The sequence below is a fragment of the Cavia porcellus genome, unplaced genomic scaffold (genome assembly GCF_034190915.1).
Source record: "Cavia porcellus strain 051 isolate PalLab524CR breed Dunkin Hartley unplaced genomic scaffold, mCavPor4.1 scaffold_10, whole genome shotgun sequence".
Classification (NCBI taxonomy): Eukaryota; Metazoa; Chordata; class Mammalia; order Rodentia; family Caviidae; genus Cavia; species Cavia porcellus.
The window spans coordinates 83,167,409-83,182,289 of record NW_026947493.1 but is presented as its reverse complement, the minus strand read 5'-3'; the positions used below and the strand labels follow the sequence as shown (position 1 = coordinate 83,182,289).

Genomic DNA, 14,881 nt, shown 5'->3' with positions numbered 1-14,881 from the left:
CCTCGTAGGCACCTTGTTCCGCATTGCTGAAGTAGGTCAGGTGGTAAAAGCAGCTTTGGAGGGACTCTCACCGTCAGCGGCCTTTGTGCTGGTTCCAGGGAGCCCTCACAGGGAGGGGGAGACTGGAGAAGTCGTGGCCTTCACGTTCACGGTGGTTCTGGGGTACAGGACCCTGAGGACAGCCCCTTAGCGCGGGTTCTGGGTTTGCAGTATGCAGGGCGTCACACACCACATCCTAGGCTCTAATCACCCTGTGCGGGAGGAGGACAGAAGAATTTTAAGTGACTCGGCCCAGAGCACACGTCTCTAAAGTGTCGCACCCAGGACTCGGACTAATCTTCGGGTGTGAGATTTAATTCAACCTCCTACTCCACTGCAACCTACATAAATATCTCCGTCATGGAACCAAAAATAAATGATTTCTACAGGCAAAAAGAGCAACATCAATATTTATGGGCTTGGTATAGATAAATCACACAGAATTTATTTTAGAAAAAATATACATACGAGATGTAAGGAACAAGTTCAAAGTTACTTGTTTATCTGGTTGCGGGGCAGTCATTGTACAGCATAATTGCTCCAGTTAGCCCTGAAAAGCTGCAAGCGCGTTAGAGCCGTTTGATGTGGAAATCACTGCTCTGAGTCAGGCATGCTGCAAAACTTTCTCACGCGCGCTCTGTCTCTCTGTGTTCCGTTTTCAGCAACTGGACCTTCACTCCTGCCCCAAGCCAATTGTCTTCATCATCCACTCCTTCCTGTCGGCTAAGATTACAAGGCTCGGCTTGGTGGCTTGAGCAGAGGGCAGCTCCCCTTAGATGCCACCAGGGACTGACACTGGACACCGCCTGCCCGGAGCCGCGTACCACATGCAGCATGGGAGGGCCGGTTTGGGTCGGGGAGTCGGTGTGACGCCCCGGCTCCTCCGGTCATAACCACAAGGGGCCCCACGGCTACCCAAGGACACACCACAGGCGGCATCAGAATGGCACTTCTCAGGGCAGGCAAGGTGGGAGAGGTGAGGGCGACTGAGTGTACATAGCATAGCTTCCCCATGCTGACCACCAAGGACAAGGCCGTTGTTGTTGGAACGGCAGGTGCAGATCGTAATCAGACCTGTTTCTAGGCAACGGGGTGGCCAGGTGAGCAAGGGCTGAATAGATGGGAAATGGATATTTTCACCCACTTCCCCCACCCTAGGATCAAGGGTCAACTGGCTTACTGCAGTTTATTCCCTGATTCCAGTCGACTTGACTGTCACTGATAGGGAAAGAAAAATTCTCCAAACAGAAACCCACTTTTTATGTAAGTAGGAAGCAGCTGTTACTTTTTTTCTTTTCTCAATGAATTATCTTTTGGCAGTGTAGCATGACTCCAAAGTGTTCTCAGTAGCATATGCTGAACGGGAATTAAATAAAGCACCAGATACCGATCAGAGCTGTAAGCTGGCACAGTCGGAGCCAGGGTACATTGCTTACATGGCACAGCTTTGCCAAAGAGTCGGGTGCACAAAAGCTGATTAATTCTGGGGCAGCAGTCACACCAGGGCATGCTGTCTTGTGCCCAAGACTGATAGCTTTACTTAGAGGAGACAAATTATGCGTTTCTAAAGATTGTCATCATATATGTGTCCACACACACCCCACAGGCATGGTTGAGGGCATCAAATTGTCCCCATATCACGGTCTCGTGGGAAGTGTGAGCTGCTGCAGGTGACCTTGTTGGCTCTTGTGCTTGCATGCTGCATTTCCAAACAGTAACGAACAGTCTCGTTTAATTCTGCACGATGCTGGCTCATGTGGAAGCGCTTCACTGTACCCACCTCTACTGAGAGCATCTACAGCTCTTTGCTAATCCCAGGGAAATAATACAATGACATGATATTTTTCTAGAAAAATATTTTGGGCACAGTGGAAAGCACATCACTGAATCAGTGCTTTTCCTTCTCATAATTCATTCACTAAAAATAACAACACCCATTATTCAATGTGAAAGTTACTTTTCTCAAACCTTGAAAAGAAGCCCTGGAACTTCTAGAGGTGTCTCTGCTGCTGCCGCTTCCCCTGTGGTTTATGCAGATGAATGGACTGTGATAGGCCTGTGTTGTCAGCATGGTACTTTAGCAAATGCCTATGCAAAGAGGTTTAAAAAGTGAGTTTGTTTACAAGAATGCAGACTTGTTCCCTCAGATGTGCATGCTTCTCGAGGCGCAGAATTTTACTTTAAATCCACCATTTCTGCAGCGTACCCTTCAGAAGACACCAGCCCTGCTAGAGCAGTGTTGGGGCTGAGGGCGAGGTCCGGGAGGAGCTCGGTAATAGAAATCTTTGTTAAACACCGAGTTTAGCATTGATGAATGGGTTTCATGGCTGCTGGCCACCTCCAAACTTTAATGTCCATTGTGATTCTCTGAGAGGGGCAGCTGGGGTGCCCTTCACATTAACCTCCTTTCTTTCTTCTTGAACAGCTCACGAAGCTAGCATTTTTTGGTTTTGTTTGAAGTGTATGTTTGCAACACATAATAACTACAGTTATTTTGGGGACTTGGTACATGTATATAGCACGTCTTGATCATTTTTGATTCCTTATTGTTTTTTAAATGATCCTTTAAAAAAAACCAAAACAGCAGCTTGAGGATATGGACTGTGTTTTTTCTTGTTTTTACAATATTGAAGAGTGAAATCTAAGCTTAAATACTGTAGGAAAGCACTTAAGCATTTGTAAAACATACTCTTTCACTATAAATTTTCAGAATCACTGGAATGTTGTTATACAAGAAAATTGTACTTGTCTATTGTAAATAACACATTAAAATGCATATATTAATGCCAATAGCTTAATTCAACAATATATAATTTCAGGTGCTCGGTACTACATGAAGTATGAGTTAACCCCTCATAACTAAGTTGCAAAGATTCTATTATATATTTATAGACAAATTAAAATAATCACAGTTGCAAATACATCATCCTTGCTTAAGTTTTGGACTGATTGAGATCTGTGTGAGAGCCAACAGAAAACATACCCTTTACATTTATAAAAATTTAATTTAAATATTTATATTTTAGGGAAAACATATTTGAATAAAATTAATGCATTTTCTGGGGTAAATTAAAATGTTACTAGCAAGAAATAGAAAATTTTACTAAGAGAGTTGTAAATATGAATCATTTTTCTCTCCTAATTAAAATGTATCCTACCCAAGTGGCTGTGATGAATCTATTTCTAATGTTCATTTTTTTTTCTCATTTTGAGTCCTAAAAGTTACGGTGACTTTATACTGTTTCCACTTTGAGTTGAGGTGTGGTGGTTGAGTGTGTGACACCAATGGTGAGTTGAGTGTGTGACACCAATGGTGAGTATCGCTGTGTGGGTCAGGGATAATGAAGTGTTTTGAGTTATTTGGGGGATTTTTTTCCAAGTTGCTCTGTGCTCAGTTCTGTGAATTAATTCACCATGCTGGTCACTAAGTGAACGTCAGTATGCTTAAGTGATATTTTAACGTGCACTTGGTGGAAAGCTGCCCATCGGTCTCAGGAGTGTGAGCTCTCCAAAAACCACAGTACAACAGTAGGAATATAGATGTGACGGCTCTGCTACTTAAACTCAGGAGGAGAAATAAAACCTCAGGCTTATTACAGAATACCCAGACAGAGGCATTTGTTAATTCCATCAGTTCATAGCTTTAACTTTATGACTATGAAATGTTCCATATTGATGGGATCAGAATAGCCTGAGGTGAGAGAATAATTTTTGGATGTACAGTGAGTTTTTTCTCTTAAAAAAGGTGCCTGTTCATAGCACCATGAAATCATGTATGATTTACATATGAGCTAAAGTGTCACCTGGTTTTCAGTGCAGAAATTTTTATTCTAAATATATAACATAGTAGACTGGATCATATGTTAGTCATAGAGACTGTGAAGATAAACCCTGCTGCCAAGATTAGGTGTGCTAGTGGCTGAGGGGATGCCACTAGCAATTCTTCATGGGTTTTCCCCAGAAATTAACTTAATATATATAGGCTTGATCCCACTGCAGCGAACTTTGAATGACTATCAGGGCCCTGGCCGTGGACCACTGATCTCCTGCTCAGAGGTACAGTGACGGAATAAAGCACAGACAAAATATATACACCGTGATTCCCAAAGGCACCAGGATGTCCAAAGCCCAGTGACGGGCTAGGATCATGAGGCGCTGTGTCCTGGGCCTTTATTAGGTGCACAGCGTGATGGGGGTGAGCTGTTGGGCCACAGGATGCGGTGGGTGAACCGCTCACGCCGTCAAGGTTCAGGGACTGAGGGACAACGCATATTTGGAAAAGCACCCAGGAGCAGAGTGGGGTTAACTGGTGACCTGACTCTGCTCCTGCCACCACTGAGCTACAGGGAATTTGCACGAGTTATGTCCTCAGCTGAGGACGTGTCTTGCTCTGAGGCACCAGAACTTCACAGCCTATTGGCTGGTCTTGGCTCTGGCCGTTGTCTTAAAGATTCATCTGTCCTTAAGCCAGCCGGGGGCCTCGCCATGAGTCATGTAGGCCTAGGGCGGACTCTCCATTTATTTTGGGGCCAGTTTATTAATGTTAATTACTGCCTGTTGTGTACTGTGTCAAGCTGATCCTCAGCAAATGACTGCCTAAAATACTACCATTGTCCCCAATTGTTAGTGGAGTATCATTTCAGGATAGGTTCTCATGGACGACTTGGGGCTCTCGATTTGAACTGTTTTCAGAGGCTCTGACCTGTACAAATACTCAAGATTCTCTGTGGTGCACTACAATTAGCTTGCAGTAAATGTAGCTGCCTGGAATCTAGAAAGCCTTTTTACAAGATGAAATTTTAACAATATTAAAATTAGATTCAGAACTACAGAATTGGTTTTGAAAGATACTAAAGTTAGGACGGACATTTCTGGCCCAAGTTCATGGTTTCAGCAGTACTACCTTTGTATTTTAAACTGTATAATTTGCTAGTAATACAGCAACATAGTGTATACATAGAAAAATGAATATGCAATAAATCAGAATTTTTTCAAAAGTTTGTACCACCTAAAGCTACTATATATATATATATATATATATATACACACACACACATGGTCCAGTTACTGTGTTTTGAGGAACACTGACTTTGTAACTAAACTCAGGAGTCTCTCCTTGAACATCTTTTAACTTGCTCATCCAGCCTGAAATTGAAAATTTCCAGCTCCGAGGAGGCGCTCTTATCTCTCCAGGCAGACCCCCTCCACTGCTGGCTCGCTGAACTTGCCTGAAAGATGTTATGTTTTTAGAGCCAAAACCTCCATCTGCCCAACCTCCAGTCTTGACCCTGGTTTTACTCTGGAAAACAATGAAAGTCCAGTTTTTCTCCCACGTGAATGTCCTACGCACAGAGACAAGTCAAGGCTGAAGCTACTGCATAATTCAAAACGATCTGGAAGGGGCTTGGAAATTCCTCGCGTTCATCTTTAAAGAGCCAGTTAAGCAAGATTAAAACGTTCGCCAATACCTAGTGACAGCTGGTAGTGGGAAAACACATTTATACAGCCTTCGGGAGGTGTCCATTTGGCAGTAACTTGGTGGGCGATTTGGTAACATCCATAAAAATTTTAAAATGCATGGCCCTCTTGACCTGTGGTGATTACTCTAGAGATGTGATTGTTCAGGTGCACAGAGGCTCATCTTCGTAGCACTGTTTGTAACACGAGGCTGAAAAGCAGGTAAGACCATCCATAGCCCCGTGAACCCTGGCCTGCAGCTATGCTGGAATGTTCTGCAGCGCTAGGTCGCGGTCAGAATAATGCTTCCATGTTCAGACCCTGCAAGATGCAAGTCTTCCATGTGTATTTCCATTTAAAGTGGTTTTCAGAAGACTCACATGCGCTGCCCCTCCCTGCAGCTCACAGGCAAGGCGGGAAATCATGTCAGTGCGGTTTGGTTATCACCATGACTGGGTCAGAGGCCCCCCCAGTGGTGTTTATGAGCAAGAGCAGAGCCAATAGATGCCCTGCTGGTGCTGCTCTGTGTCACATGGGCACTTCCCAGTCCATATTCTGGGTGTGTCCTCCGGTCATCATTCAGGTGACACCCCATTCGGGATGCACTGAGCTTAGACCTTGACTTCATTTTATACAGAAGATACTTTGAGTCAGTATGTTGTGAATTTTCTAAATAAGCAACTGCCAGGTACATGGAAGAAATTCTGAGGTTCTGGATGGCTCGGTCCATTCTCAGAGGTTGCTCATACTTAATAAACGAGAAACAAGTCTGTCTGCGGTTCCCGCTCACCAGCACAAACCTCCACTCCCTGCTGCTTCCGTCCTGGCACCAGCTGATGACAGCCAAGCATTTGGCTACTTCGTCTTATCTCCTAGGCCAGGGTGCCCCAGCACATGCATAATAGAAACGCATATTATTTTATTATCAGTACTTTCCTTTTGCAAAAGCTCTTTACCTTGCAGTTAGGAGAAGGCAGCTTGTAGGAGTCTCCAGGATGTGTGGGGCATCCCTTGCCTGGCACAGCCTTCCTCCCACTCGTTCCATGCCATTGTCTCCTCCCAAGCGTCCCACTGCCACTCAGACTTGGGAGCCGCACACTGGCTCTGCTGGACCTAAGCCTTGTTGCTTAGAGCAAACCGGTGGCCGCCACCTCCACTTCTGCCCATCTGCTGTCAGGAGGAGGTGTGTACTGCGGTTTGGGGTTCCGTCCTCGCCGCCAGACTCGGATGGAAGCCACAGCACAGGGCACGGGCAACTGGGTTGCTGAGCAGGTTGCTGAGCCGTGCAGGACAGGAGAGATAAAGACTCAGCTGCAGCGCAGATAAGAAGCCCTCTTCCTCCCCTCTGTGTCCTGGGTTTCTCTGTCCACGGATGACCCTGAGACGCCGTGTGACTGACACCTGCTTTGGAGGGCCTGGCTGTGTCTCTGGGTGTGGAAGGGCACTAAGGTCACCTCGCCTTGCTCGCCTGTGTGCCTTTCTTAACACCCCCAGTGCTCAGGATTGAACCTCAAACACTATCTGCACCAGTTGTGTGTTCCAGGGAGCTTGACCTAAGACCCTTGTGATTTCACTCGTGACAGCAAAGGGAACGTTAACATGACCTCACAGGAGGCTGTTGGGTGTCATCAGTGGGGAACGTGGACGATTCGGAGCTTAAAGAGTGTCTTAGTTACTTTTTACTCGTCGCTGAGACAAAATACCCGAAGCCCAAGTTGGGAAAGGAAAGGTTTATTTCTTACAGTCTTTGGAGGTTTCAGTCCACACTCAGTTGGCTCCCAGGCAGGCGGGCATGGCTGGGCTGCCTTTCATGGCGGCTGCAAACAGCAAAGTCGAACCAGCAAAGAGAAAGACACGCCTTCTTCCTGCCATTACATCACATCCTAGCTCCACCCCTAAGTGGCTGTAGCACTAACACCATCAATCCAAGCACTATACAATGAACGAATAACAAATGCACAATTCAAACTCATGAGGCCTGGGGGACACAGACATAAACCATGACAAAGAGGTCTCCTGCTATATCAGTCCCTTCAGGAACTGGGACCCGGAACCATGGGCGTGACCTTAGCATCCTTCTTTATTTCATGAGCTTCTTAAATGTGCATCTAAAATTCGCTTTTAAAAAAGGGTTTGTGTGTGTGCTTGCACGCACAAGTGTATGTGTGCACACGCTTGTGTATGTGTGGCCAATGTTCTGAGCATGGTAAATAATATTTTTGAAACCTGTTTATACAAAACCTTGAATAATGGAACTATTTGACAGAAATCAATTTAATCTCACCCACAGTCCTCTAAATTACACTAAATTTGATTTCACTGGGGGAAGCAAGACATTAAAATGATTAGACCATGTCCCAGGAGGGTTGGTATCACTTCTTTTTTTTTTTTTTACAATATTCACTTGGCTCCAATTCACATTTGAATGATAACAGAAAAGCAGCAGGAACCTCCATTTTGGCCATTGTTCTCTCCTCCATCCGTTTGTCAGCTGATCATAAACAAGGCCTTTTCCCGGGAGGGTGGGCAGAGATCAGCACAGTGGGGGATGGTGAGGGATGGTGGACAGTAAGGAAGCCCTACAGGGACAAGAGGCAGGAGAGGGACCTACTTTGCACTCCACCTCTCCATTGCTACTGGCAGCCAGGCGGAAGAGGCACACAGTGCTGGAGCCCTCCAGGCTCAAAAGGAAGCCTACCCTGCTCTCACCCTTGGCCTATGGGGTGATTCTTCCTTGGCTTGGACCACAGCCTGGGAATGTGGAAGAAAAATAATCTGTTTCTCCTGAGAAACAAAGCCAGTTATGTTTTCAGCAATTTATAGTTCTTGGGTGAATAAAGCCTATTTCCTCCCAAGAACTCGAAGGCAATGTCCAGGAAAGACCTCCAATCACGCCCCATTACCTGCAGCTCCTGTGTTTTATCACCCTCATCCACACAACCTAGGGGAAAATTTCTCTCTTTGCAAGTTTTCTGAGTCTCACAAGAAAGGGAAATTTAGTCCTAAAAGTAAGCCATTTCTTTTTTGGTCAACTGTAGCCCTCAAAATAAGGCCTTACAACTAAAGTTTTTGCAACTTACTTTCTTGTGTTTGACCTCTGAATTTTTGGATGTGAACAAAACCAGTTGTTTATGCAAAACAAACCAGGCTGCAACCCAGAGGTTTGAAACCCTGTGAAGTACTGTGTCTCCTGGGATGCAATTTAGCTGGCGCCTTCTTTGAGCCTCCACGCTGCCTGCACACTCACCTGGCAGACAGGGCACCATGGTTCTTTTCCAGGTGCTGCTCATCTTCCTTGAGGCCTGCTATTTCCTTCTGTAGCTTCCAAGAGCAGAGCAAGACACCAGGCCTTCCAGACCCAGGTCCCAGTCACATGATGTCCTTTACTCCCCCTTCTATTGAACAAAACAAGCCACCCTCCAAGCTCAGAACCAAGGACTAGAGAAATGGACGCCGTGTCTTGGTTCGAGGCCTTCAAATGTGATGACTGTATTTCACCCCCTGCACACAGTTGTTTCCTCCCTTCCACATGAAAAATATTCAGTACAGGATAAAGCCTGGTGCACTGTGATCTGTCCCAGGGATGTGACTATTTAAAACTAGGAATTTTGTGACCTAACAAAACCACAGTGACTGACGTGCCATCCACACATCTGATCCTCACTGATGAGGCAGAATGAGATAACTGTAATGGACACTTCTCGCTAAGGGGCCAGTCAGTCACTTGTCCATAAAACTGGATCAGTGGGCCCTGAAGGAAAAGAGAGTTTATTCTTCGGGTCCGTTCCTGCCCCAGGACTTGGTACTCTGTTCCATTATTCTCGGGTCTGCCTTCTGAGGAGTCTTTCTCCTCCATGTTTGTAACTTCATTTTCTTACCCTGTTTACTGCCCAGAAATTCGATGCTCTATGGCCTCTTTTCATTCAGATACAAATTCCTTGACATTTTATAGTCATGCTGGTGTCAAGAAAATTCAGTGGAGGACGCAATAGTCTTTTAAGCGAACAGTGCTGAAACAAGCAGATGTTTATATGCAAAACACAAGAGGTTGGACATCTTTACACACTGTGTGAAAATTGAGTCAAAATGGCCCAGAGACCTAAATGAAAGTGCTAAAACTAAGGCAAAAAGGCAACCTATTTGGGAGAAAATATTTACAAATCTATCTGAGCAGGGGTAGTGTCCAGAATCGACAAGGAACATTTACAACCCCAAACACGAAGTGATGGATGCCTCCACCTCCTGTGGAGCCCTGTCAGGCCCAGCACGCTGCCTGCCCCAGATGGCGCCCGGGCCCTGGAGCCACAGCGCGTCCCTCCAATACTGACTTCCGCGTTCTTCTTCTGAGCCTGCAGTGCACTTCCTGCTTTTTGCGCATGTGCCAACATCTGCCCAATCAGACACCAATACGTCATTCTGCCCGCCCCTTCAAGCTCCGCCCCCTGTCAAACCTAATAAAAGCCTGCGGCTTCTTTGCCTGGCTCAGAGGTGTCTTGCACTCTTCTCCAGCCTTCCTGTGCCCACAATGAAGGCCTTTTTCCTTTTTCTGCCTTTGTTTCCCTACCTCACCAGGAAAACGTAACACAATTAAACGTAACTCAATTAAAAGTGGACTTGAGTGGCCGTGTCTCGCTAGCACAGCTGATGTCTAAGTTTGGCTTCTTCCCTCTCTGCCCTTCACCTTGCAAGGTCATTCTCAGGGCAGCCATGACAAAGGCAGAACAGGTGACTAGCTGGCTCCTGTCCTGGAGAAGAGCCACAAAGTGATCTTCAGCCTTGCCTCCCTCTTCCTCCGTGGTGTCTTAGGCATTTCTGTTATTCCTGAGACGCGATCCTAACACCCGAAACTTAAAGGAGGAGAGGTTTCCTTCAGGTCGCAGTTTGTGAAAGGTTCAGTCCATGCCCAGCTGGCTCCAAGGCAGGTGTCATGGCCAAGGTGCCTGGCGGCAGAGAAGCTGCTTGCCTCATGGCAGACAGGAAGCAGTCACGCAGGAGCTGGGCAGAGAGGTAAACCCTCCCAGGTTACAGCCCTGTGAGCCGCCCTGCCTCCAAGGACAAGTCAGCTGTCAGCTCCTACAGTCCAATCACCTTCCAGAGGACTTCCTGCCTGTGAGTGCCCGGGGCTTTAGGGTTACCTCTGCATGGAAATCACAAGACATGAGTTTCAGCTGAGGCCGAGAAGTGTGTGCCAGAGGGTCCCTGCTCACTGCTCTCCAGGGGCAACACTTGGCCTCATGATTTAGGGCTTTCAGGTCTCTCCTTTGTGCCTCTTTCACACTTGAAATATCTTTTATAGATCATTCAGAAAGTACAAGAAAAGAAAGAGGGTAACATGGAGGTTAAGTTTAAGTAGAATCTGGGTGTGTCCAGTGGGGAGGGGTGAAAAATTGTGTAAGGCCAGTCCCAGCAGCTGCGAGGAAAGAGACACACAGCAATGGTGAGTGCATTGCTGCTCCAACGTCACCCTGCTGGGTGACCCACACAGCTAAGACTGCCCTGCCGACTCCGGGGCAGATCTCACGGGAACCCAGCTGGCCATGCAGCCCCTCGCCATCCTCTGGGGGTGCCTGGCTGCACAGCTGGGTGGGTTTGTTTGATAAATGTAGATGCCTGTGTAAGCCCCGCCACAATCAGGCTCTAGGGCATCGCCGTTCCCTGGAGATGGGCCTGGGTGCTGCTCTGCGGTCAGCCCGTCTGCTGGCCCAGGAAATTACTTTCTGCTTCCTGTCACTGTGGGTGCCACCTTGACAACTTCAAAATTCCGACATTTTCTTTTAAGCCTAGTGTTTTGAGAATCATTCATGTTAACACATATTTCCAATTTGTTCCTTTATATCAATGAATAGGAATCCACTGTAAGGATTTGTCCATTCATTTGTAGGTAAATTTGGGATTGTTAAGAATTGAACTGATACAAGTATTTTGTGGGGAACCAGCCAGATGAGTCCTTGACTCCCCTTGAAAAGAAGAGCAGCCATCTCCATTTTGGGTAAATCTGTCTGCACGTACTGATGCACAGAGCTGGCCGGGCTATTTCTTTGTCCTTTCATTTGGCTGTAAGCAATGTGAGTTGGGCTGGCTGAGGAGCTGATGTGTCACCTCTGAAGCAAAGGACAGGTCAGTGATACCCCACCTAGTGACTCCCCAAATACGGTGTTGAGCCAGGTGGATGGAGACCTCTGCTCCACACAATGGCTGGGACCGAGGCTTGAGAAAGAGGCTGTGACTGCCCAGGGCAAACAGGATTGCCCTGGGCTGAAGCACCGACCCCAAATTATTAGATTCCACCTCAGGTGTGTTATGCAGATTGCTCTCTCTGCATTTCTTGCCCTCTGCATATCAGAGGTGATCTCAGAGCCACCTAGCTCAGCTCATAGCAATCACATATTTCCCTGAGCCCCTGCCCTCATGGAGAATCAGTGAAACCTGGTTGGGCCCTGGGTCGTGGCCTTTGTTCTTGGCTGGAGTTAGGACCCCTTGACTCCCCGTAACTGTGTATACGTCTCCATGTCTTTCTTCTCGCTATGGGTTGCACTGGAAGTGGTAGCTTGGAATTAACTCCCTAGAATTCCAGTACCTCCTTCTTGGGATTACAGACATAAACCTGTCCGGCGCCACGTCTGTCCCGCAGAATGAGGCACACGAACACTGTCTCTGCAGGCTCCTTTATTGACTGGGCTACAACCTCAATACACGTCCGTCCTTGACGGCTTCCTACGTGTTGTGCGTCGGGCACTTCCTATACTTGGGCTTATATAGCTAATGTTATCCAATCATGGGATTACACGTGGGGACAGGCGATTGGGCGGCAACAAGGAAGCAATCAATCATTACCATATATGGCGGGGACAGTAAGCCGAGCAAGAACCAGGAAGCAGGATGTGTGCGCCATCTTGGGCACACGATGGGCGGGGGAGCAGCGAGGCGGTAGGCGGACGCCATCTTGTGGCTATATTCTCATGGGTAATACGGCAGGCTCCCAACATAAACCTTTCTATATTGCAATAAGGATGAGAAGGGTTCACTATAGCATTTGAATTCAATCTCTTGTATAACATGTTACAAGTTGAATGATTGAGTCACAAGTGTCAATTTGTAAGAAATAGCTGGGCACGGCGGTGATGCACACCTGCATTCTCAACATCATGAAAGGCTGAGGCAGGAGGATTCCCAAGTTTAACCCCAGGCTGGGTTAAGTTAGCAACTTCATGAGACTCTTCTTCAAAGTTTAAAAGGAGGGAAGGTAATGGAGATAGTTATGGATTAAAAACTGGTGGTCAACTTAGCTGAATTAAATCAGCATGGTATTAAGTGTTTATGTTTCACTTGAGGAAAGTTGCCAGAATAAGTAGAGATGTGGAGAGGGAGAGGCTTGGCATTGTGGGTTTCTCTAAGTGCTGCTGTTTGAGCTGCTGGTTCTCCTGGAGGAGCTGTCATGACCAGCTTTCCCACTGTGAGTTCCACCGTTGTCACTGGAGGAGGTCAGGACCTTGTTGGTGAGAGTACCTGTGGTTCACTTTGGGGGAGCTCTGGTCCTCACATCGAGCATGGCTTCCTGGTCCCAGAGGGGAAGATGTGTGCTGTTTAATCTCCAGGAGAAGATCCTCACGCTGGCTTCCTGGCAGGTACTCGACTGTGCTTATCATCAGAGGAGCTCGAGACCTCCATATTGCTGAGGATGGCTGTGATGCTTGTCAGGACAGCCCTGGTCTCTAAGTGCAGGGCTCCAGTGCAGAGCCCTCTACCTACCAGCACAGCTCCTTCACCCCGCTGGCATAGACTTTCCAGCTTCCACTGCTGACCTGTGGGCCTTCCTAGTGCAGATCTGTAAATCATACTGGCATGCGTCTTTGTTGTGGGCTCTAGACCTCCAGATGGAGGCACTGTCATGGGCTCTAGGTCTTCAGCTGGACTCATGCAGGACATTGCTGTGGGATCCAGGCCCTTGGCTGGATATTCCAGGTCTTTAGTGTTGTGGACGGATTTCCTGCACTTTCTTGTGTTTAACTCTGGGTGACCGTCATAAAACAGTATTACAAATTCTGTGTCCTGATTCTAATTGTTCCCCTCACAACCCCTGACTACAACAGAGACGTAACTCCATGTGAAGGTGCTGGGTTCCATTTCCAGTGCTGCCAAAATCACCACAAAGTCAAATATTTTCCAAATTAACTACTGCATTTTTCCTTCCCACTGACAGCGTGAAAGATGTCTCAGTGTACAGTTACCACGGCATGGAATTGTCCATTTTAAAATTTCCCATTCTAACGGGTATTCAGAGGCTGCTTGGTACAACTTTAATTTGCACCCCTTGGGTTAATGATGTTGCACATCTTTATATGCCCTTTTTGCTGTTCTTACATCTGCTTTTAGGAAGTTTTTTTGTTTTTGTTTTTTGGCCCTGGGTATCAAACTCACGACTGCACGTTTGCAAAGCAGGCACCTGTGCCACTGAGCTAAATGCCCAGCTAAAGTATTTTTTCATACCTCTTCATCACTTAAAACTTTCAGACTGGTTTCCATTGAGTTACAAAAGTATTTTAGGTAATCTAGATAAAAATCCTCTGGTTTACACTTTCATTTTATTCATGATGTCTTTCTAAGAGCAGAACTTTAAAATTTTGAAATACAATTTATTTTTTATTTTTAAGGTTTATGGCTTTGGGGTTTTTTATAAGAAATCTGTCTTATCCAAAGGTGATAAAGAATTGGAGTGGACCCTTGATTTAGGTACCCGGTGCGTTCCTGAGACCTGGTTGTATCTTAAATCGTCAACTAAGGGCTCAGGCTCCTCTACAGCCTTCAAAGTCTTCTGTACACAGGCAGAGCTCAGCATCCTTAGAGACACTGGCCCAGGACTTCTCATTAACCCCACTCAGGAAAGGCTGTTGTCATGTTCCTTCCAGAATGCAGGTCAGACCATCTGGAAGCACGAGTGGCCAGCACTCAGATCATAATTCAAGCCTGGCCAGACGTTAAAACTAAAATGCCAGTTCTGACCAAGTTGTTTGTTAGTCCAGCTGCAACTTGAGGGCCCTCTGTACCCATTTTCCTCTCGTTGTTTTAGATTTTTAAGTAAAGGGTTACGGTCTGTGCCATGTTAACACCTGGGCATGGCGTGGAGTCACGGTTAAGGTTATTTACTTTTCCATATTGAGGTGTGTTGTTCGCCTCCCACCACAGGACAAGACACTGACACCCTGAATTTAGAGGAGAGGTTTCCTTTCGCTCACGGTTTCAGTGGATACAGTCTATGCTTAGCCCGTGCCGAGGCGGAAATGCCAGGACAGTGGGTGAAGGACGCTGGTCGCTGCTTGGCAGCAGGAAGGTCAGAAGTGGGAAGAGGAGGGCCAGGGACAAGCACACGCCCCTCTGCTCACACTCC

The 14,881-nt window shown here is 46.7% G+C and overlaps 1 protein-coding gene across 1 annotated transcript in view; it reads left to right on the top strand.

Annotated features, from left to right (window-relative positions):
• Positions 1-3,201, top strand: part of Sntb1 (syntrophin beta 1) — a 199,580-nt gene extending 196,379 nt beyond the window's left edge. The window contains exon 7 of the mRNA XM_003480170.3: positions 702-3,201. Coding sequence (XP_003480218.1) covers positions 702-794 — 93 coding nt within the window. The 3' untranslated portion in view covers positions 795-3,201. The remainder of the gene's footprint in view (positions 1-701) is intronic.
• Positions 3,202-14,881: the final 11,680 nt, after the last annotated feature.